The following is a 25,276-nucleotide window of genomic DNA, read 5'->3' as shown; positions in this document are numbered from 1 at the left end:
GCACATGATTGGATGATGGAAGTCAGCAGAGCTCTTTCTCATTTGCTAACCTCTGGAGCAACTGCTCTTGCAGAGTGCAACTGCACTTTTCAAAGTGCACAGTGTATTTGCCTTTAGTAAATAAAGCTCATTTACAGGCCAGCACATTCAAGAGAGGAGCTGAAGAGCAGAAAAAAAGCTAGATATGCCTACCTAAAGAGGTGTCTGGAATTTGGGCGTTAATGCATTCCAATGGGCAGAATAAATGAATATTCTGGCCAACAGAATCCATTAATACTCAAATGCTTGACAGCTAAATGCGTGCGCAGCTTTAGATGTGTTTTTTTTTCCCTGTCAGGAGTAAAAGGTGCTCAGAGAAGAAAAACAAATGCCCTGTGTGCATGAGGCCTTAATTATATACAAAAGCAATTATTACATTTACCAGAGAACAATAAAGGACTGCTAGTCAGGTTCAGGAGTTCTGGTACTAGGGAATGTTCTAAAAAGCATAAACAGTAACCAGTGGCAATGTCAAGGGGTAAACCAAACTCTTGAGAGCTAGAGGTGGTAGTCAGCTTAGAGGAGGGGGGAAATTAATCAGAGAAGAGTAAGACTGAGCACACATATATGAGGAGACAAGGCCGACACCAGGAGGTAGTCAAGCTGTTATGTTAGCAGAGAGTGAAAGTCTGATATCAAGGTGCAGGACTTGAAAGTGTTTTGTCCTTACCAGAACCTCAGGTTGTGAGAACGGAAGTTGCATGGCACTCATAGCTTATTGTCCTCTGAATTGTATAAATAAAGACATCAAAAGAGTGATAAACAAGGGTAAAAAATACAGAGAGAGAGAGAGAGAGACAGCAAGATATGGAACTATGGCAGAAGTAACAAACGGGAACACCAAGTGTTAGGCTGCCCATGGACATAATAGCGCATGCCTGACTTGCATAATACCTTTTCAACGACAGATCATTAGATAAACAGTAATGACTTTTCTACCAAAAAGATAATTTGTTCATAAAATACCCATGCAGTGGTTCCAGATACTATTAACCTCCCTGGCGGTATCCCCGAGCGTGACTCCGGGTGGATTTTTTAGACTAGGATCGGTATCCCCGAATCACGCTTGGGGTAGATGTTCAGAGCGTGCAGCGGTGTCTCTTACCTTCTCCTGGCGATCCAGCGATGATCTCCCATTGCTGTGATCGCCAGCCGAGATCCCCGCCGCTCGTCCGTCGGTATGATGACTTCCTAGTTCCGTTCCCTGCAGCAGCAATGCTGCATGGGAGCAGAACTGGGAGGGAAATTCAAATGTTGCACAAAACACAAACACATTTATATATATATATATATATATATATATATATATATATATACACACACAGATATATATATATAGATATATATACACACACATATATATATATAATATATAATGCATGAATTATAATCTAATCAATAATATAATTTTATTATATATATCATATATTATATAATAAAATTATATTATTGATTAGATTATAATTCATGCGTTTGGGTTTCAAATTTATCACATCTGGGATGTCTACTAGAGTCTTGTTTTGGTCAGGTTTAAGTCAGTAATTACTAAGAATTATAGGCCTATAATACATAACGCCAAATTTCCATGAAAACAATTGTACCGCTTTTGGTACAGAATTCCAGACATAATCATACCGCCAGGGAGGTTAAGATGCTTCTATATATGGCAAACAATTGTCTGAGCAGTATGGACTGTTTAGAAATACAATACAGCAGAAGATAGCTGCCTTCACTATGATGTATTTATTTCTGTATGCAAATTTCAGTTTGACTTACTGAGTTCTATAGGCATCATGCTTTTTACAATAAGGTAGACAGAGGCAAACACATAAAAAGTAGCCAGAGGTCCTGTTCACACAAGCCTGATTCGCTGGGATTTGCTAAATGCTCGTGTGTTATTGTTCATTGTTTCGGAGCCGCTCATTCATTATAATGAGCTGCCCGGTGCACCACATTGAGCCCAAAAATAAGCATGCAGCACACAGAAGTGTGTAAAAGCACAAAAGAAAGGAGGCACAAGCACCTAGTGCATTACACTTGGACACCTTTAAAAATGTATTTCGAATGCCAAAAAGATACTGACAAACACGAAAAGTAAAAATTGCATAAAAGAGGCCACCTCGATGTGAAAAGGGCAGATCCCTTTATTGGGACAGCTGACATGTTTCGGTAGATATGCTCACAAAAGTCAATTTTGCACCACTAACCAATAAATAATAGCACGAACTTTCCAAAAGTGAACATTTTCAAACACAATATTACATGTGTATGGCTAGCTTCAGTCTCCAGTGCTGGAGCCCATGCTGTGACCCTCATTCCCTCCTATTGGAGGTTTCTGGTGCACAGTTATGTCATTGTTGCTAGCAGAATTCAGCCATGACATTTCCTGGAAATATATTTCAAGTAAGAATAATATATCTGTATTAGTCATCATTATTTTTTCTTTACTGTTTATAGGTCAGCAATTACATCAGCCACCCAGCACAGACTAATGGCTTCTTGCAGTCCACTGGCAAAGGTCCTGTGCGTGACCCTATACCACAGAGGACGGTGAGTAGAATTCTTTTTAATGGTAAATAACTCTCAGAATTTTACACTTCAGCTAATGCACCTATGTATATATTATATCATATTTCTAGTACAAAGCATTGGGAAGTTATTTACAAAAAAATAGAGGGCATTTCATTTTTTTTTCTTTTTCTAAAAAAAAGTAACACTACCAAAACAAATAAATAAAATAAACACATTTAAAAGCAGGGCCATCTTACCGAATGGGCACGCTGGGCAGTTGCCCAGGGGGCCCCACCTGCCCAGGGACCCAGCCCCAACAAAGCATTAATCCCGATTCCCGTGTGCATCCTGCCGCCGAACAAGGTGGCAAGCGCCTGTCGACCCTGCGCTGCTGTCAGGCCACTTGGGCCATGGAGGGGGAGCCAACAACTGCAGGAATGCCTGTCTGCCTCCTTGGGAACAGGCATACACAGGACAGTCAAGTCTGACTCCCATCCATGTGTGTGTGTTCACCGGACCCAGCCTCCGAACTTGGAAGCTGTCATTAGCCTGGCACTGCTGTACTAATAAATATCGCCTTATCGATAATTTGCATTTTTATTCCTGTGGGTGATTGTGTAGGCAGGGCCCCAGTGCACTGCATTGCCCAGGGCCCTTTAAAACTCTTAAGATGGCACTGTTTGAAAACATTTACATGCAATAGTAAATTAATGAAAAAGCAAGGGAAGGAGTTAAGTAATGTTAACTGGTGCTGAATAAAGAGTTAAATAGGAAGAACTACTGTTTTTAACATTTTTGCTCCACTATACTGTAGGTTTGCTGTAACTGCCAATTTGTGCAGGTCCAAGTACAAACCTTTTATCTGCACATAAGCACCAAACAAATACATTGTTATAGTGTATTCACGAATGATGTCTGCAAACAGTGTTAGCAAACCTTATTCACTCTGGAGCCCCTGTTATAGCAAGCTCAGGTGTCAAACTTGACATCCAGATCCTGTCAAATTAACTTGCAGAGCTTGTGCAGAAGGGTGGGGGGTCCTGGATGCACAAGCTATGTCCAAGGTCTTTAGATTATTTTAAATTTTCATTTTACATCAGATGAAGAAATTAGAAAATGAGTTATGTGTATTATTTGTTTTTCTCCCATGGTTTTTGTCATATTTTTTAAAACAATATATTTTGTACAGTACTGAACTGTAACCACCAGAGGGCAAACCTACATGTCTGTTAAAGTGTTAGTAAACCCCCCTCTATAAGTTGTACCTATAGGTAAGCCTATAATAGGGTTTACCTATAGGTACTGAAAATATCTCCTAAACTTGCACCGTTTAGGAGATATTTACTGTATACTGCACCGTTGACTTCCTCGGTGCATGTGCTCTGAAGGAACGGCCGCCTGTGCTGTTTCTTCAGAGCCCTGTGCCGTGACCGGCGGCTCCCGTGTGCATGCGCGGGAGTGACGTCACTCGGCTCCGGCCAGTAGCTTCTTAGCAGTGGGGAGCTGGCAGAGAAGCTGCAAGGCTTCCCAGCTAGCTTCCCACACTCAGAATGATGGCACCAGGGACCCAAAGACCTGGGGAAAACCGACCCCGGTGAGTTCAGCGCTGGATCCCTGGACAGGTAAGTATCTTATTATGAAAAGTCAGCAGCTATAGCATTTATAGCTGTTGGCTTCTAATATTTAAAAAAAGACTGGAGAACTGCTTTAGGCAATGAAAAAAAAAAAATGTTTAATTTTATGAGTTCTAAAACCTGCTAGTGCAATATATTTATTTCCAAATCCATGTAAAGTGTTGGTGTATGTCACAGATGTAAGTGTTCTTTTATGCAGTATTGTGTAATCCTTTTATTGCAAGGTATGTAACATTGTAGCATGCTGCAGAACTATTTGTGTACCCTTCCACTTGAATTTCTCTTGTGATCATTGAGCAAATGGACAACAGTGACACCTATTGGTCAGAGGCGTTCAATTCAAAATACTAATAGGAACAATGCAAAATATTAGCTAGAATTCAAACTTCAATATAATCCCCTCATAATCTCTCCTCCACCAAATGATTTGGACGAGTGCACAAAGCAAGGTTCATAATGACATGGATGAGCGAGTTTGGGGTGGAGGAACTTGACTAACCTGCACAGAGTTCTGCCCTCACCCCGATAGGACAACTTTGAGATTAATTAGAGCGGAGACTGCGAGCTAGGCTTTCTTGTCCTACATCAGTGCCTGACCTCACTAATGCGTTTCTGGAAGAATGGTCAAACATTCCCATAGACACACTCCTAAACCTTGTGGACAGCCTTCCCAGAAGAGTTGAAGCTGTTATAGCTGCAAAGGGTGGGTCAACTCAATACTGAACCATACGCACTAAGACTGGGATGCCATTAAATTCATGTGTGTGTAAAGGCAGGTGTCCCAATACTTTTGACAATATAGTATATGTCTTACGCAACACAGCACAGTACATATCATCATAAAACTACTAAATATTAATTTTAAAACTAAAATATAGATGGGTATGGTAGCATCTGTTTTCCTCTAAGTGCCGGTTCACACTACTGCGGGTGCGCTGATCGCATGTAATTCGGAGCGCACTGCTCCTTCATTACATGCGATCTCCTGTGCGGATGCAAATTCAGCCATACACTTTGTATGGCTGAAATTCGCACTGCACCCGCACAAAAGACGCACAGGACCCTTTTTTTCAGCCGCATCAGGATCGGATCGCACAGTGGTTCACACTTGTGCGATCCGATCCTGTGCGAACTGTCAGATCGCACTGCGATATGCGATCAAACTGGGGGTGTCGTTAACATTTAATTGACACCCCCTGCGTATCGCATATGTTAGTGTGAACTGCCTCTTGTGCAGATGCGATGCGGGAACAGGCTGCAAATTCGCAGCCTTCCCGCATCGCACAAGTGTGAACCGGCACTAAGTCTAGGAAAGCAAGTTACGACTGTTACACTGCTTACAATACCGTAGTGCCTTAGAGGTTACTTACTGCCAACTATTCAAATGCATCAATATTTCCATCTTACAAGTTTTCACAATACAATAACCATCCTAATATTGCACAGAATAAAATTACAATTTGTTAGACACCAAATATGATATGGATATTATGGATGTCTCCCTTAGAAGCATGAATGTCCCACCAGCTTTCTGCAACTAATTTAGTGTCTAACTGATACGTATCTACCTAAACATCCAGAAGTGTATCCACTTTTTATATGGGTGACTCCATTACAGTATTTATTTATATTTATACAGTATTTATATATATATTTATACAGTATTTATATGTATATTCTTTCTTTTTATGCTCAGGCTAACGATCTTCAACTTGTTCGTGATGCTCTGCGCAGCCTAAGGAACAGCTTTAGTGGTCATGACCCTCAGCATCACACTATAGACAGTCTAGAGCAAGGAATAGCTAGTCTGATGGATAGACTGCATGCCATCGAGACTCAGAGGAGGCATGACAGGAAGGTAAGGATAAATAAGTGTTACATTGTAAAAGAAAACTGCTCTTATAGAGAAACTTTACTTTAGGTATTATGGAATGTTTTGTACCATCTTGGTTCCATAACGCAATTGCTATTGTTTTACTGCATGTCCTACCTATGTTATCTCCTGCTGGGGTTTGTTGTTTTTACATTTATTATATATGTACAAATCTTTTATAAAGAGAATATTAAGAAAAAAGGAAACTGCAACAGTAAAATTTTATTTTTATGAAGACCTAAACTTTAAGTAGAATTCCAGGCTAAACCTAACTAGTTTCCGCCCCTCTCCTAACACCTATGCTAACTAACCTGTGTAAAAAATGTGTACACTTACTTATTTTTAGTTTGGTTCAGTCACATGATCCGGCTCACCTGTCAGTCAGTGGCTGCAGCAGAGGGGAGGGAGTGCCCACAGCGAATCAGCCATAGGAGCCTATGGGTGATGTCATTGCTCCAGGCTTTACCAGCCATTGTTAAGTGCTCTCTCCTCTCCCTTGCAGCCACAGCTGGCTGACACAGGGGATCATGGGATGGGACCAGGGGGGGGGGGGTCTGAAAATAGAAGCATTTGTAAGACTAGTTAGGTTTAGCCTGAAATTCTACTTTAGTTTAGAAGGCATTATATTGGGTGGATGGAAATATCTGAATAAGCAAAAACCTACCTGTGTACTGTAATAGCCCAGTTTTGGGTTATGTAGCTGTTAGCTCAAATCTCGTCAGGAGGCAATCACGATGATATGCAGCCCTTCAGTTGCTAACCCCCCTTGATAGTGAATTTCCCCTCCATCCGGCCGGGAGTTATGACGACACATAGCACTCAAACTAAGCGCAGTCACAACTGATTTTATTGCAAGTTTAGCTCATATTTAAGGCACGTTTTGAGCGGGAAAGACTGCTCCAAACTGGTTTACAATTCATCAGTCAAATTAACAATAGCACATATCAGACAGAACAGTACATGAAAGGGCCTTTGCTTTTGCCATGCATCTGTGTCAATATGAGGTGTTCCCGTATCTGAACGTGCGTCCTGTGGCAGAGTCGCCCCGTCTGCATTCAGTTGTCATGTGTTAATGTAAGCAATTGTCAATTGTTTATGGGTGGTGTCAGTAATCTCTATGCAAAATGTCCAACTGTCAAGTGTTCAAATGAATGAATGGACAGGTGGTTTAACATGTCGTCTAAATGCAAAATATAGCTGTCTGCTGTCCAGGGTGGATGAATGGGTGTCAGTCTAGCTCGTTACTATGTAAATGCAAGGGCCCATATTTCATCATAGAATGGGCATAAGCTGAAATATATATGAAATGTAATAAGGCATGTTAATACAATCTTTCAGTAGCTTACAGCAACTGTGCATTCTTGGTGCAGATGTTAGCGGCATCCATTCAGTTTGACTAAATGTTGATGTCAGCTCCCTGGTGTTTGGTTTCTGCAGAATTCACAAAAACTGGAATTAGGAAGCTTTGGGAATCATCTTGTTAAGGCAGACAGAAAAACATTTGCTCATTTTGTTATGCCCACTAAACCAACATACAGCCTTCCTAAAGGACCTAAAGAATTTAAAATGGATATCTGCTTCATACTGCTATGTTGGTCAGCACTGTGACCCATTCATAAAAATGCAGGCCATGGTATTGAGCCTGTGGTCTTTCACAGAATTTTCTCTGCGGGTCATGTGATCAGGCTCTCCTCTCTGTTTTTCACCCCTTAAACACATATTTTAATAGGGCTGTGTTGACTATATAGGTCTCATACACCCTGGGTGTTTAGACCCAGTGCATGAGGCTCCTACGTTTAGCTGCCCCAGAAGGGCACAGGTGCCCTATCCAACCCCACTGCTGGTAACCTGTTAAGCACTATGAGAGACATTTCTGCAGCAGAACAGGGCTGGATGGTGCACCTAACCATATTTGTTTATGGCAGTATGCACATCCAGGGTCAAATGCAAAGAAGGCAGACTGCTTGCATTCTGAGAATTTGTCCCAGAGCACATACTGCCCTAAACATAAGCACTGCTAGGCACAGAGTCCAGCCCCATCCAGCCACAGCCGCTATCAGTCTCTGATAGACTTTGACAAGCTGCTGACATTGGGGCCGAACAGTGCACCAGTGCCTTCCATCCTCACCTAAATGCTGGAGCCTAATGTACCAGGGCTAATGTCCAGTGTGCATAAGGCCATAAATGGTCCCACTAAGTTTTTAAACTGGATCTAAGCCATATCTCGTCCACTAAAAAGACTAAGACTAAACTCTCCAATGGAAGGTAATATAGGTTATATATGCTCCAGTACAAAATACTCAGCATTTTAAGTATATAAAACTCAAAAAAAAAAATATATATATATATATATATATATATATATATATATATTGGAATTAGGGGGCCAATAGTCTACCAATGGAGTGGATGTTATCAAATAATAAATACAAGAAAAAAAGAGTATTACTAACAATCGGGGATGAGAAAGGAACAAAGGGGGAGAAAAGCGGCCAATTTAAAGGGGTCACCACCGTGGTAATAAGGGATGTATGGAGCAAATTGGCGCTAATTTCCAGTGTATGAATAATCGCATTTTGTCTGCGATTATTCATACACTGGAAATTAGCGCAGATTTGCTCCATACTAACTATATATATAGATATATATAAATATATATTTTTTTATATATACACATTATAGATATAATATTATCTGTACTAATCTGGGGTTGTACCTTTTCACATAAATGGTATTAAATGGGGTGCTGCAACAACACAAGTAACATTCAGATTTGTTTTTAAAGTGTAACTAAACCCAGGACCCTGCACAGTACGCAGAACATGGAAATGCAACTATATTTTAGTAAATATAAACTGCTAAATACTTGTTCTCATCAGCAGTATATAGCAGTCTTTTCATTCTCCTCTGACTGTCCTATGAGGCTGCATGACCCCTGATCCTCTGTCTGATCAGTGCTGATTGGCCCTGTGTTGATCACATGCACCCTCCCAAAAAAAAAAAAACTCTCTAGCAATACACACTAAACTGAGAATGTGCAGAGTGCCTCCTAGGGCTATAGCCTATCAAGAGATTCATTGGGGACAGTAAAAGAAGGGGAGGATCAGAAAAGACAGGATAAAACAATCTTTTTAGACAATGCACAGAATTAACCCCTTAGGTTCCACGGTGTGTATAGCAAAGAATGCTTTACTGCGTATACAGACTGATTTTACTGTTGTGGGTTTAAAAACACTTTAATTTATCATTCCAAAAAGAACATTATTACGATTTTGGTCTCTGTAACTATCTATTACAAGCTAACATACTGTTTTTGACCTAGGCAAGAGGAAGAGTATCTGGAAATAAAGAATTGAATGAATACAGAGACTCTTGGCCCCCCAACTCTAGTAAGTAGAAAATCTGTTAAACGAAATTAAATTGTGAAATGTCATTCCTGCTATGAATTGAAGTGTGTGTGTGTGGGGGAGTTCTCAGACTAAAGACATTTGTCCCTCATCATAGGGTCTTTGGCTGTAGCATTCTACAAGCTTGGCTATATTCCCCATAAAAGCACTTGTGGGACATTGCAGTTGGTGCAATGCAGGTTTCCCTCAGTTGCTGTCAAGGTCTTACCTTGCCCTCCTGTTGGCAGCCATCTTGGACATGTGCAGACTGCTGCCTCTTATAGACTCTGATTGCATCATCACTTGGGTGCTGCCTGGGCGTCGCACAGTGATGATACTGCACACCTGACTATATCTATCACCTGATGGGTTGCAGTCCTTGCCCTTGTGTTTGTGCTCCAAGGTGCATTTCTGCTAGCAGTCTTCTGTTCCTTGTGTGCCTCTGTGTATGACCTGGCTTGGCTGACGACTCTCCTGCCTTTCGACCCCGCATCGGCAGACTACCAGCTTCTGGACTCGACCCCAGCTTGGATGACTACCCGCTTCTGGACTTGACCCCGGCTTGTTCCTGTTCCCACTTCCTCACTCTTGCTGTGCGTTTATTGTTGTTTGCTCCAATAAACTGTTTTTTTTTTACCTACCTCCCCGTGTGATCTGGTTTCCGGGCACCCTGACAGTTGCCTTTGGTTCCCTCTCCATTAACATTGACATCCTAGCCGCTCCCTCACCCATGTTTGGTTCCCTCTTTAATAATTGCTGACTTCCCACAAAGCCTTGCACTCTCTTTGGGCTCAAAGCTGTAAGTTCTTGCATACTGTGAATCGTTATGCCACGTTGGAGTTCACAGGTAGGATGCACCCTAGAATGACAAGCTGCTTCTGATTAGTGAGCTGCTCAGGAATCCTTAGGACCGGAAATCTGAAAACAGGCAGGATCATCTAGTGGAAAATGCATATTGAAGAGACGATGCCCGAAAGACCACTTGAAGTGGAGAGTAAGATAACATAAGATACTATTTTTTGTTTTTTTTACACTTTAAGCTTCCAAGTTTGTGCCTGAAGGTTAATGGTGCCCAGCACTTGGTGTGTAAGCTGCAAATCTGCCCTATTTGAGAAAAACGATTTAGGTGTCTATAAAGCATCGTTGTGGCCTTACCATGGCCATACTGCTACTTTAAAAGATAATTAAAGCAACACACAATTTCTAAGCCACAACAGTGGAGACTCCAAAGCAAGCAGTGTGCCATTAAAATGAATGACGAAGAATAAATAAAAAAGGTGTTGGGAAGAGGAGACCACAGTCACCTGACCTTGCAAACACATGTGACCAGCCTTTAATTACGGATTTCTCTCAGCAGAGTTAAAGTCGTTAAAGAGTTAAAGCCGATCTTCACCCTCTGAACAGACATCCCTCCAATCCACCCCTCCACTACATGAACACAGTGCTCAGTACGCGCTGTGCCTCCTAGGATATGCATGTCACATAGTGCCTAGTACCGCATCATTGGGATGCGCACCAGCTGAACCCTCAAGAGCCTGCAGGCCTCAATGATTTCACAAGCAACATGGCAGCCTAGGATCGAGTGGTGGCAGAAGACAAGAGGATCTCAGTGGGACAACGCTGGATCCTCTGGGTGGATGAGTATCTGAAATGTACACGGACCACCTGGTAAACTGTGCCAAAAAAAAAGAGGAGGGGGCAGCAAAGATCCAATTTAGGTTGCAAAAGCCTCATGGAACACCTCAGGCTCCCCATCGCTGACTGCATTTTACAAATGAAGCATACAATTCAGGCCACTTGTGGAGTAATACTGCAGTGTCCAACAGAGAGAAGATAGTGAAATTCAATCTCTATTTTAAAACAGCCACCAAGTATTGAATTAGGGTTCACCCAAAGTCTTCTTGCACCAGTTATTAATAAAAGTAGCCACCCAACCTCGCAGAAATACAGGAAAGATCTGTATAAGGCAGAGACAGTCAGTCACAGCCTCTGCCTTAGGCCCCTTTCACACAGGCGGACCGTTCAGATCCGCCTGTCCGTTTTTTTTGGCGGATCTGAACGGTCCCCCCATGCATTCCTATGGGGCATCGGATGTCAGCGGAGACATGTCCGCTGACATCCGACCCGATCCGTCAAATCTGGACGGATGGAAACCCTATTTTCCATCCGTCCAGCGGATCGGATGAGAACGGACCGACGGTCCATTCCCATCCGATTTCCCCCATAGGGATGCATGGGGAACTGACAGCTGTGTCTCCGCATACAGCGCGGAGACACAGCTGTCATCCTCCTGCTCAGCGGGGGATCGGCGGCTCGATCCCCCGCTGAGAAAAACAGAATCTGTCCGACGGACGGATAGTGTGAAAGGAGCTTTAAATAGATCCAGTCCTTCTCATGGCTACCAGACAATCATTTAGGCACAGGTGAAATTAACATTTTTGATTTTTAGGTCGAGAAAAAAAATCTTTATACCCTGTCTATAATTCTCTGCATTTTCTTTACCTAGATTTGTGAAAAGTAAAATAGAAGCATAGTGATATAAAAATGTGAAGTGCATATCAGCTGAGAATTACAGTGCTAAGAAAGTGAAGACGCAAAAGCCCTTTGAGTTTCCCCGTGGTGACCTGTATGCATTGCAATCAGCACTGTGAATGCTGCATTTAGTATTTCTCCTTACATTGATTTGTTAAATAAATTCATTTTCATTGAAATTCATTTTCAAGGATAGCTGCAGAAATTTGAAAATATTATCCCAGGGAATGCTAGTTCCTAAAATGCCCCTGGTTTTATTACCTATGCTTTATAAGTTAACATTAATTAAATAGCAGCATCTACAATGCATATATAAGGACATATATTCAAATATGAATAACATATAAATGTGTTGTAATTGGTGTGTTTGGAACATTTAATGTCATATTTTAATCATAATTGATATGTTGTGTTTTATTGCAGAGATGCCTCATTCACAGAGTGCCCCAATCATGGGAGGTAGTAATTCTTGCACCAAAGTGCTATATTTTACAGACCGCTCACTAACACCCTTCATGGTCAACATACCAAAGAGGTACAGTAAGTTTAACAGGTCCTCTTTAGGACCATATTATTTGCCAATACCATTGCAATGATATTACAGTTATCTTGGGTAAGATTTATAGGTCATTCTATTCAGACAACATTTCCTGAGCATGTTATCATGTCATCATGACCATGTTAGTGATGACTCTATATTGATTCTCTGTTTGCAATGAATTTGGCCAATATGAATCCAATATTTATTAAGTGATTTACACTTTACTGTTATTTTTCTGGCATGCAGTTAATCATGAGATTTATCAAGCAGTTATGTAACAAAACCCAAACTTTGCATTTCCCCTTGAAAGCATCACACTTAAGCCCCGTACACACGGGCCGAATGTCAGAAGACATTGGCCGGTTCAAAATTAAAACATCTGACATTTAGCCCATGTGTATGGCACTCTGTCCAACAAAAGTCAGCCGTTTGGCTGGCTTCTGTCGGCCTAGCCTGCTAGAAAACCAGTAGCCGACTGACTCTCAATCAGTGCTTTCAGCCAATGGCGGAGAGCACTGATCGGAATTTTCTAGTCAGGGGGCTGTCTCCCCTATCAGAACACAATAGCTTAGAGGGGTTGATTGCTATACTAATTTTGTTTAGTTAGTATAGCGGCTCTGACCGGAGTTGACAATTGTTTTTCGTTCAACCCGCTGGGATGAATGAAAAAAAACTCATAATGTGTAAAAGGCTTTACCGCCTTCCCCAATATACCTAGTATGCAGAGAACTGCAATGATTCATTCACCTCTTATTAAAGGACAAGAATTGATATTGCACAAATAAAGTGACATAAAAGTCATTACACCAAAAATATAGGTTTGTCATATAATCTTTATATGAAAGCATTGTATTTTCATGATCACACTTTCTAAAGTTGTTTTTAAGCTTTCCTTCTATGTCAGTAAGTGTAAAATCGCTATCCTTGCTGAATGGATGCTACAGTAAAACCGGCCATAGACAGTTCAAATCAGTTCCTGCTGAACCAGCCAAGATTCGAACCATGTATGGGCAGGCTGACTGTACCCAAGTTGATTAATCAATGCTGTTATAGCCCTTAGCATTATTCACTGTGTTCTCCAGGCAGGGACAGCTTCCCCACCAGGAGAACACAATGGTTCCGCGGGAGGGATTCCCCCATCAACACCGACTGTGTTGATGGGGGAATCGAGGAACAGTGGTTGCAGGAAAGAAAAACGCTCCATCTATGGCCAGCCGAAATCTAACACAGGATAAGTCACCTAGACAGAGTATTGTTTTCAGTGGAAGAACAAGCTGTGTCCAAAGACTTTCAGTCAGATAAGTTGAACAGTAAAACATGATAACTGTGCTGCACAGCATCAGCAAAAAGTACAGCAATGCACGCTTTCATAAAAGTAGAGTTATAAACAGAAACAAGGTTTTATTATGCTACTGAAACATTTTGCATTAGGCTGTCTACATTCATATATCACCCACAAAGAAGCACTAAATATTTCCTAATCTACCTCTAAGCCGTCTGCATGCACAAGCCTTCCTTGAGGGCTCAAGATCATCTCAAGACTTATTTTATTAATGCCTTATTCAAATAGGCCTACTACAGCGTATGCCCCTGAGAGGGCCATGTTTTGGTGGTCCATGCATCCCCATGCAGGCAGTCATATTAATGACTATTGGGAGGCAGTGGCTGCACATACACAGATGTTGCTCCAAATCTGACATCTGTGTGGGTGTGGGTGCAGGGCCCTGAACGGACAAAGTCTACATTTGGGGCCATGCACCCGCATTGATGTCAGATTGGGATGCAGTGTCCATGCAGCCACTGCATCCCAATGGACATGAATGGGACTGCCTCCACAGAGATACACTAAACACCTGTGCATCCCTGTGCAGGTAAAGCACGGGCATACGCTGTAGTACACCTGTGTCAACAAGGCTTTAGGATATGTGAACATTTAGTGCACTTACCTAACTTACCTATCCAAGTCCTCTCCCTCTTCATGCTGAGCTAATAGAATTTACTTACCTATAGTTCATTGTGCTAGGGATCTGCACAGTGTGGTCACTTGTAATGTTTAACCCATTCTTTAAAATCTATGAGCCCACCAGTGCTCCTCGTTCCCTAGAGCATGCATGCCGTAGATTTAATTTATTCTTAATGCAAATGTTGAAATCCTTTAATAGAAATGTCTGAAAGTAGAAAACATCCTGTTGTCTGTATGGGAAATAAACATGTATTATTCACTAATGTATGACTGCACTTTTATCATGTGCCCTACAGGTTAGGGGAAGTCACGTTGAGGGACTTCAAGGTAGCCATTGACAGGGAGGGAAATCACAGATACCACTTCAAGGCTCTAGATCCAGAGTTTGGAACAGTAAAGGAAGAGGTATGTATCTGAAATTGTGTTATATTCTTACATTTTACAGTTTTGGTGTATGTCTAAAGTTAATCCTAAATAGTGCCCCCTCCCCAATGCAAGGGCACCTTGTCCCTGATTGTGCACAGTGACCAAGGACTTCAACATTATACATTACATGCATGGCACTGAGGTTCACTGTAGGCTTCAAACACACAAATTATATTTTGCTTCCGTCAGTTATTATACATAGGTACATACAGAGGCGGCTCTAGGCTTTGTGAGGCCTTAGGCAAAACTTAGACATGAGGCCCCACTCATGCCCATAATGGCAAAATAATTCAAGCAATTCAATTTTATAATACATTGCACTGAACAGTGTACAATGAACTGATGGCAATTCACCCATGGCCAGTCCAGCTTTGTCATTGGATCATATCACGCCAGGACATGCACTGCAACACAAGCTCCCTCTGTATAGTGATTGTCACTTACTTCCTATACCTGGGATGAGAGAGAGAGAGAGAGAGAGAGAGAGAGAGGGATGAGAGAGAGAGAGAGGGATGAGAGAGAGAGAGAGGGATGAGAGAGAGAGAGAGGGATGAGAGAGAGAGAGAGAGAGAGTGAGAGAGAGAGAGAGAGAGGGATGAGAGAGAGAGAGAGAGAGGGATGAGAGAGAGAGAGAGAGAGAGAGGGATGAGAGAGAGAGAGAGAGAGAGGGATGAGAGAGAGAGAGGGATGAGAGAGAGAGAGGGATGAGAGAGAGAGAGAGAGAGGGATGAGAGAGAGAGAGGGATGAGAGAGAGAGAGAGAGAGAGGGATGAGAGAGAGATAGGGATGAGAGAGAGAGAGAGAGAGGGATGAGAGAGAGAGAGAGAGGGATGAGAGAGAGAGAGAGGGATGAGAGAGGGATGAGAGAGAGAGAGAGGGATGAGAGAGGGATGAGAGAGAGAGAGAGGGATGAGAGAGGGATGAGAGAGAGAGAGAGGGATGAGAGAGAGAGAGAGAGAGAGGGATGAGAGAGAGAGAGAGGGATGAGAGAGAGAGAGAGAGAGGGATGAGAGAGAGAGAGAGAGAGGGATGAGAGAGAGAGAGAGGGATGAGAGAGAGAGAGAGAGAGAGAGAGGGATGAGAGAGAGAGAGGGGGGATGAGAGAGAGAGAGAGTGAGAGAGAGGGATGAGAGAGAGAGAGAGAGGATGAGAGAGAGAGAGAGAGAGAGTTGGATGAGAGAGAGAGAGGGATGAGAGAGAGAGGGATGAGAGAGAGAGAGAGAGAGAGAGAGAGAGAGGGATGAGAGAGAGAGAGAGAGAGAGAGAGGGATGAGAGAGAGAGAGAGAGAGAGGATGAGAGAGAGAGAGAGAGAGGGGGATGAGAGAGAGAGAGAGAAGAGAGAGGGGATGAGAGAGAGATGAGAGAGATGAGAGAGGGATGGGAGAGGGAGGGATGGGAGAGATGAGAGAGGGAGAGGGATGAGAGAGGGAGAGAGGGGGAGAGAGAGAGAGGGATGGGCGAGAGAGAGGGGGGTGGGAGGAGATGGATGAGAGAGAGAGAGAGGGATGGGCGAGAGAGAGAGAGAGAGGGATGGGCGAGAGAGAGAGAGAGAGAAAGAGAGAGAGAGAAAGAGAGGGATGGGAGAGAGAGAGAGAGAGAAAGAGAGAGAGAGAAAAAAAAAAGAGAGAGAAAGAGAGAGAGGGATGGGAGAGAGAGGGATGAGAGAGAGAGGGATGAGAGAGAGGGGGATGAGAGAGAGGGGGATGAGAGAGAGGGGGAGAGAGGGATGAGAGAGAGAGAGAGAGAGAGAGAGAGAGAGAGAGAGGATGGGAGAGGGAGGGATGAGAGAGATCAGAGAGGGATAGGGATGAGAGGGATGAGAGAGAGAGAGGGGGGAGAGAGAGAGGGGTGGGGAGAGATGGATGAGAGAGAGAGAGAGAGAGGGATGGCGGAAGAGAGAGAGAGAGAGAGAGAGAGAGAGAGAGAGAGGGGAGAAAGAGAGGTGGGAGAGATGGATGAGAGATGGGATGGTGAGAGAGAGAAAGAGAGAGAGAAAGAAAGAGAGGGATGGGAGAGAGAGATAGAGAAAGAGAGAGAGAGAGAGAAAAAGAAAGAGAGAGAGGGATGGGAGGGAGAGAGAGAGGGATGGGAGATAGAGGGATGGAGGAAACAGGGATGAGAGAGAGAGAGGGGGATGAGAGAGTGGATGAGGAGAGAGAAGGGATGGAGAGAGAGAGGGGATGGGAGAGAGAGAGGGGTGAGAGAGAGAGAGGGGTGAGAGAGAGAGAGGGGTGAGAGAGAGAGGGGTGAGAGAGAGAGAGGGATGGGAGAGAGAGAAGGATGGGAGAGAGGAGAGAGGGGGATGGGAGAGAGAGAGAGCGAGGGATGGGAGAGAGAGGGAGAGATGGATAGGAGAGATGGATGGAAGAGAGGGATGGATGGTAGAGAGGGATGGGAGAGAGGGATTGATGAGAGAGGGATGGATGGGAGAGGGGATGGATGGGAGAGGGGGGATGGGAGAGAGGGATGGATGGGAGAGAGAGGGATGGGATAGAGGAATGGATGGGAGAGACAGGGATGGATGGGAAGAGACCAGGGATGGATTGGGAAGAGACAGGGATGGATGAGAGAGAGGGATGGGAAATAGGGATGGATGGGAGGGAGGGATGGGAGACAGGGATGGATGGAGAGACAGGATGGATGGGAGAGAGGGATGGGAAAATAGGGATGGATGGGAGAGACAGGGGATGGATGGGAGAGACAGGGATGGGAGAGAGGGAGGGATGATAAGGGGATGGATGGGAGAGAGGGATGGATGAGAGAGAGGGATGGGAAATAGGGATGGATGGGAGAGACAGGGATGGATGGGAGAGACAGGGATGGATGGGAGAGACAGGGATGAATGGGAGAGACAGGGATGGATGGAGAGACAGGATGGATGGAGAGAGGGATGGATGGGAGAGAGGGATGGATGGGGAGAGGCATGGGAAATAGGGATGGATGGAGAGAGGGATGGGAGAGACAGGTATGGATGGGAGAGACAGGGATGGATGAGAGAGAGGGATGGATGAGAGAGAGGGATGGGAAATAGGGATGGATGGGAGAGAGGGATGGGAGGAGACAGGGATGGGAGAGAGGGATGGATGGGAGAGAGGGATGGATGAGAGAGAGGGATGGGAAATAGGATGGATGGGAGAGATGGATGGGAGAGACAGGGATGGATGGGAGAGACAGGGATGGGAGAGAGGGATGGATGAGAGAGAGGGATGGAGAGAGGGATGGATGGAGACAGGGATGGATGGGAGAGACAGGGATGGATGGGAGAGACAGGGATGGATGGGAGAGACAGGGATGGATGGGAGAGAGGATGGATGAGAGAGAGGGATGGGAAATAGGAATGGATGGGAGACAGGGATGGATGGGAGAGACAGGGATGGGAGAGAGGGATGGATGAGAGAGAGGGATGGGAATAGGGATGGATGGGAGAGACAGGGATGGATGGGAGAGACAGGGATGGGATGAGATGGATGGGAGAGAGGGATGGGAAATAGGGATGGATGGGAGAGACAGGGATGGATGGGAGAGAGGGATGGATGAGAGGGATGGGAAGAAAAGGGATGGATGGAGGAGAAGGGATGGGAAGGGAGAGGAGGATGGGGAGAGGAGGGATGAGAGAGGGATGGGAAATAGGGATGGATGGGAGAGACAGGGATGGATGGGAGAGACAGGGATGGGAGAGAGGGATGGATGAGAGAGAGGGATGGGAAAATAGGGATGGATGGGAGAGACAGGGATGGATGGGAGAGACAGGGATGGATGAGATGGATGGGAGAGAGGGATGGGGAAAATAGGGATGGATGGGAGAGACAGGGATGGATGGGAGAGAGGGATGGATGAGAGAGAGGATGGGAAATAGGGATGGATGGGAGAGACAGGGATGGGAGAGAGGGATGGATGAGAGAGAGGGATGGAAATAGGGATGGATGGGAGAGACAGGGATGGATGGAGAGACAGGGATGGATGAGATGGATGGGAGAGAGGGATGGGAAATAGGGATGGATGGGAGAGACAGGGATGGATGGGAGAGAGGGATGGATGAGAGAGACAGGGATGGATGGGAGGGATGGATGGGAGAGAGGGATGGATGGGAGAGAGGGATGGATGAGAGAGAGGGATGGGAAATAGGGATGGATGGGAGAGAGGGATGGGAGAGAGGGATGGATGAGAGAGACAGGGATGGATGGGAGGGATGGATGGGAGAGAGGGATGGATGGGAGAGAGGGATGGATGAGAGAGAGGGATGGGAAATAGGGATGGATGGGAGAGAGGGATGGGAGACAGGGATGGATGGGAGAGACAGGGATGGGAGAGAGGGATGGATGGGAGAGAGGGATGGATGAGAGAGAGGGATGGGAAATAGGGATGGATGGGAGAGAGCAGACAGAAGAAGGCTTTTTGTTCTGCACTCCTGTGTGTGATCAGGATAACATGTGATGTCTGTGTGTGTGGGCTCCAGGAGTCGGTCCGGTCACATAGAAGAGGAGTTGTTTGCATGCAGGGGCTTGCGATGGACAGAGCAGTCTTGTGTCAGTGTGCAATAATCTTTCCTTTCATTAGACTCACCATAATCCCTGAATTCCTCAGATCCCCATCACAACCAGCATCTGCTTTGCCGGGTGAAAGCACAACACACGTGGAGGGCGGGGCTTCACCTACTAGTTAACCCGGCAGCCTGCAGCCTGCAGCTCATTGGTCCCTGGCTTTCTCTCCTGTCATGTTTAGAGCGTCCGAGGGACAGTGACTCACCTCGGGCTCGGCTCTCCCTTCTTGCAGCTAAAGGGGGGGAGGGAGGGGGGTCAGCCAAGTCAATGTTAGTGCAGACTAGTCCCGGCGTGAGAAGTTTGGTCCCGCACATCCGCAGCCAGCGCCATCCTTCCCGATGTTGGTGTCTCCCCTTCCTCCTTCAGGCAAATCAGGCGGCTGCGAGGCCCCAATGAGCGCGAGGCCTTCGGCATCCGCCTATTTTGCCTAATTAAAGAGCCGCCTCTGGGTACATATTTGGTAAGGCTAAATAAAGACACCACTCCATCCAGTACAACCCGAGCGTGTGTGCATGTGTATGTGTGACTGCTGTCTTCTGAAAACACATATAAAAGTTTTTTGAATTTGCCCACCCTCTCTACTGACACCCCCAACTGTGGAAGGGAGTCCCACATCCATATCACTTTAACCATAAAGTACCCTCTTACACTGTTGAACATTGAACCGCTTCATTCAAAGACTGTACTGTATATCGCGATCATATCCCCTCTTAAAGCAGTATTAAACCCAAAAACAAGCATTTATGAGGGGCGTTCAAGTCAAACCTGGATTTTTGAGTTTATACATGAAAAAAAAAAAATAATTTCAAGGAGTGGAACTTGCATTTATTTTTATACATACTCCCCTGCTACATCTATACACTCAGTGCTTTAAGTGGGCTGGTATGCACTGGTACTCAGTACCGCCACTTCCAAATATGGCTCTTGAGCATACCGCCACCTCTCCGTGCGCCTTAGCGTACCAGTACGCTCATTTTGGACACATGCGCCCTCAATTGCCCCCCCCCCCAAGAATATTTCCCACTCCAGAGCCAGACCAGTCACCACCAGTGAGTCCCCCTGCTCTGGAGTCCCAGCCCAGGCCAGGGGGGGTGCTCTGCGGAGACCCTGATGTGGGGTGGGGGGGTGAAAAAATTTATAGGCTATAATAGAGTACCGGCACCTCTTTTGGGCCACCTAAAGCACTGTATACACTTATGCCAGCATTTAACTTATGCCTGGAAAGCTTTGGTATAGAAAGATTTGTCAGTACGTCTGAATCATCCTAGGACAGCCTGCTTCACTTGGTCATCAGTACTAAAATGCTGGCCTCCGAGGAAGTCTTTTAGGGGTCCAAACAGGTGGAAATCACTCGAAGCAGGGCCTGGGCGAGGGGGATTTGTCACTACCTCCCACCTGAGTTGCTGTAATGTGCACATACAGTATCTCACAAAAGTGAGTACACCCCTCACATTTTTGTAAATATTTTATTATATCTTTTCATGTGACAACACTGAAGAAATGACACTTTGCTACAATGTAAAGTAGTGAGTGTACAGCTTGTATAACAGTGTAAATTTGCGGTCCCCTCAAAATAACTCAACACGCAGCCATTAATGTCTAAACAGCTGGAAACAAAAGTGAGTGCACCCCTAAGTGAACATGTCCAAATTGGGCCCAAAGTGTCAATATTTTGTGTGGCCACTATTATTTTCCAGCACTGCCTTAACCCTCTTGGGCATGGAGTTCACCAGAGCTTCACAAGTTGCCATTGGAGTCCTCTTCCACTCCTCCATGACCACATCACTAAGTTGGTGGATGTTAGAGACCATGCACTCCTCCCCTCAGATGCTCAATAGGGTTTAGGTCTGGCGACATGCTTGGCCAGTCCATCACCTTTACCTTCAGCTTCTTTAGCAAGGCAGTGGTCGTCTTGGAGGTGTGTTTGGGGTCGTTATTATGTTGGAATACTACCCTGCGGCCCAGTCTCTGAAGGGAGGGGATTATGCTCTGCTTTAGTTTGTCACAATACATGTTTGCATTCATGGTTCCCTCAATGAACTGTAGCTCCCCAGTGCCGGCAGCACTTATGCAGCCCCAGACCATTAAACTCCCACCACCATGCTTGACTGTAGGCAAGACACACTTGTCTCTGTACTCCTCACCTGGTTGCCACCACACACACTTGACACCATCTGAAACGAAAAAGGGTAACTTGGTCTCATCAGACCACAGGACATGGTTCCAGTAATTCATGTCCTTAGTCTGCTTGTCTTCAGCAAACTGTTTGCGGGCTTTCTTGTGCATCATCTTCAGAAGAGGCTTCCTTCTGGGATGACTGCCATGCAGACCAATTTGATGCAGTGTGCAGCGTATGGTCTGAGCACTGACAGGCTGACCCCCCCACCCCTTCAACCTCTGTAGCAATGCTGGCAGCACTCATACGTCTATTTCCCAAAGACAACCTCTGGATATGACGCTGAGCATGTGCACTCAACTTCTTTGGTCAACCATGGCGAGACCTGTTCTGAGTGTAACCTGTCCTGGTAAACCGCTGTATGTTCTTGGCCACAGTTTCAGGGTCTTGACAACCTTCCGAAGCCTAGGCCATCTTTATGTAGACCAACAATCCCTTTTTTCAGATTCTCAGAGAGTTCTTTGCCAGGAGGTGCCATGTTGAACTCCCAGTGACCAGTATGAGAGAGTGAGAGCGATAACATCAAATTTAACACAGCTGCTCCCCATTTAGACCTTGTAACACAAATGAGTCACATGACACCGGGGAGGAAAAATTGCTAATTGGGTCCAATTTGGACATTTTTCACTTAGGGGTGTACTCACTTTTGTTGCCAGCAGTTTAGACATTAATGGCTGTGTGCTGAGTTATTTTGAGGGGACAGCAAATTTACTCTGTTATACAAGCTATACACTCACTATTTTTACATTGTAGCACACTGTCATTTCTTCAGTGTTAGTGGTGTCACATGAAAAGATATAATAAAATATTTACAAAAATGTGAGGGGTGTACTCACTTTTGTGAGATACTGTATATAAAAAGAGGGAGGCGTGAATTATAATTGCAAACAGCTGCAGTGTGCATTCTCTGTCTGGGTCTGGTTTATGTTGGAACCCATATTTCAGTGGGGAAAGTCATTATTTAAACCTCCACAGATTTTGCAAGTTTGCCCGCTTAAAAAGAAATGAAGGGTCTATAATTGTTATCATAGGTGTATTTTAAATGATAGAGACAGAATATCAACCCAAAATCCAGAAAAACACATGATACAAATATTAGAAATTGAGTTGCAGTTCAGTGAGTAAAATAAGTATTTAATCTACCAACCAACAATAATTCTGGCTCCCACAAACTGGCCAGAGTATGTGCTCATGTGGTACACTGATTAGTCCTGTCAATTTAAGAAGGTGCTCCTAACGACAATTTGTTATGTGTATAAAGGGCACCTGTCCATAGAGTCTCTTTCTTCCACTCAAACCTCACCATTATGGCCAAGACCAAAGAGCTGTCAAAGGACGTCAGGGACAAGATTGTAGACATGCACAAGGCTGGAACGGGCAACAAGACCACCAGCAAGAAGCGTGGTGAGAAGAAGACAACTGTTGGAGCGATTATTCTCAAATAGAAAAAATACAAAATGACCATAAATCGCCCCCCCCCCCCCCCCCCCAGCCTGGAGCTCCGTGCAAGATTTTGCCTAATAGGGTAAGGACGATCAAAGAAAAGAGAGGGATCAGCCCACGGGAGGAGATTAAGGAACGATCTCAAGGAACTTGGGACCACAGTCCCCAAACAAACCGTTGGTAACACAATAAGCTGCCACGGATTGAAATCCTGCACCGCCCGCAAGGTCCACCTCCTCCAAAAGGCACATGTGCAGGCCCATCTCAAGTTTGCCAATGAACATCTAGATGATTCAAATTTTGTGGTCAGATGAGACCAAAATTGAGCTCTTTGGCAATAAATTAACTCACCATGTTTTTAGGAAGAAAAATGCTGACTATGACCCTAAGAACACCATCCATACAGTCAAGCACAGAGGTGGAAACATTATGCTTTGAGGTTGTTTCTCTGCTAAAGGTACAGGCCAACTTTGCTGCATTGAGGGGCCAATGGACGGGGCCATGTATTGTAAAATCTTGGATGAGAACCTTCTTTCCTCAGCCAGAGCACTGAAGATGGGTCTTGGATGGGTCTTCCAGCATGACTCAAAACTTACCTCCAAGGCAATAAAGGAGTGGCTCAAGAAGAAGAACACTAAGGTCATGGAGTGGCCTAGCTTGTCTCCAGACCTTAATTCTATAGAAAATTTATGGAGGGAGCTGAAACTTCGAGTTGCCAAGTGACCGCCAAGAAACCTTAAGGATTTGGAGATCTGTAAAGAAGAGTGGACCAAAATCCCTCCTGAGATGTGTGCAAACCTGGTAACCAACTACAAGAATCCTGTTACCTCTGTGCTTGCCAACAAGGGTTTCTCCACCAAGTACTAAGTCATGTTTTGCTTGGGGATCAAATACCTTTTTTACTCACTTAACTGCAACTCAATTAAAAACATTTGTATTATGTGTTTTTTTCTGAAATTTTGGTTGATATTCTGTCTTTATCATTTAAAATACGCCTATGATAAAAAATTATAGACCCTTAATTTCTTTGTAAGTGGGCAAACTTACAAAATCTGCAGGGGATCAAATACCTATATTCCTCACTTTACAGTGTTACTAATACATTACTCTCCTTTACATTACTATACAGTTATGTAGAATAAACCAGTTAATACATTGAAATTGATATGAGAGATTTCTGATGTGCTTAAAAAAAATCACTGGGTGAGTTTATGATTTGTCTTTTCTTGCCTCCTAGGTATTCCATGATGATGACATCATCCCAGGCTGGGAAGGAAAAATTGTGGCATGGGTTGAAGAAGACCATGGAACCAACTGAATACATTCTTCTCCCCATTACAAGGACCAAATGTTCTTGGAATGAACTGACTAAAGACAAACTTGTCAAACCCTTGTGGATTATTTCTCATGCTGCCAAAAGAGGTCCCTATGGGCACCGGATAACCTTACAGTTTTGCATCTTAAAGAAGAAGCAGCGATCAGTCATTGCTGGCTTTATACTGCGAGAATCTCCCACTTGTTCAGGAGGAGACTGAAGGACAGTGCAGTTTACAGGGTAGCTGACTTCCATTACTGGAGGATGTTACAAGCTACGTGTTACATATATATTCTTATGGAGAAAATTCAGTATTTTTAAATGGGACAGATTGTTGCATTGATTTGGGGTTTATGTGTGTATTTCACTTGTATATTGAAACCACCAGTCTTGCAAGACACATACTGTACAGCAGAAGTCCTATTTTTCTCACAGATATGTTTAGCAAGAAGGTAACTTAAATTAAAAAAATAGCTATTTATTTGTGCACAGTAATGTCATATACCAATATTTTCCCATAACATCCATTTGTCCATGTCCTGTTGACAAATATCACAGCTTCATAATCTGGTGATGATGTGATGCAAATCCAATTTTTATTTGCATGGTTTTTAAAAAAAGGGGAAGAAGCTTTAGTGATTCAGCTCGTTGGTAGAATTTGCAGCATCAGTGCCATAACTCCTATATACCCCAGTATACCCCACTTACTGGGGTATATAGGAGCTCATCAGCCTGTTAATACCTGTCAGTTGTTAGTGTTATAGAGTAAATATAATCCTAAGTGTAGATAGTACTGCCCTAAAATTTACCTTAGCTTCACCGAGACATCTAGAAGCATTTGGAAGCAGGGAAATTGTCACATCTATGTTTCCTTTGCTGCGAAATCCATTTAAAA

General features: G+C 44.2%; 1 protein-coding gene across 2 annotated transcripts in view; it reads left to right on the top strand.

Annotated features, from left to right (window-relative positions):
• The window catches only part of DIXDC1 (DIX domain containing 1), a 258,363-nt gene extending 233,308 nt beyond the window's left edge, over positions 1-25,055 (top strand). For both annotated transcript variants that reach the window (XM_082273246.1, XM_082273245.1), the window contains 6 exons: positions 2,497-2,589; positions 5,881-6,042; positions 9,380-9,446; positions 12,399-12,510; positions 14,776-14,884; positions 24,304-25,055. In XM_082273246.1, coding sequence (XP_082129372.1) covers positions 2,497-2,589; positions 5,881-6,042; positions 9,380-9,446; positions 12,399-12,510; positions 14,776-14,884; positions 24,304-24,384 — 624 coding nt within the window. In that variant the 3' untranslated portion in view covers positions 24,385-25,055. The remainder of the gene's footprint in view (positions 1-2,496; positions 2,590-5,880; positions 6,043-9,379; positions 9,447-12,398; positions 12,511-14,775; positions 14,885-24,303) is intronic.
• Positions 25,056-25,276: the final 221 nt, after the last annotated feature.

The sequence above is a fragment of the Pelophylax lessonae genome (genome assembly GCF_965119305.1).
Source record: "Pelophylax lessonae genome assembly, chromosome: 12".
Lineage (NCBI taxonomy): Eukaryota > Metazoa > Chordata > Amphibia > Anura > Ranidae > Pelophylax > Pelophylax lessonae.
The sequence above is the reverse complement of the archived record's forward strand: the minus strand, read 5'-3'. Positions and strand labels throughout refer to the sequence as shown.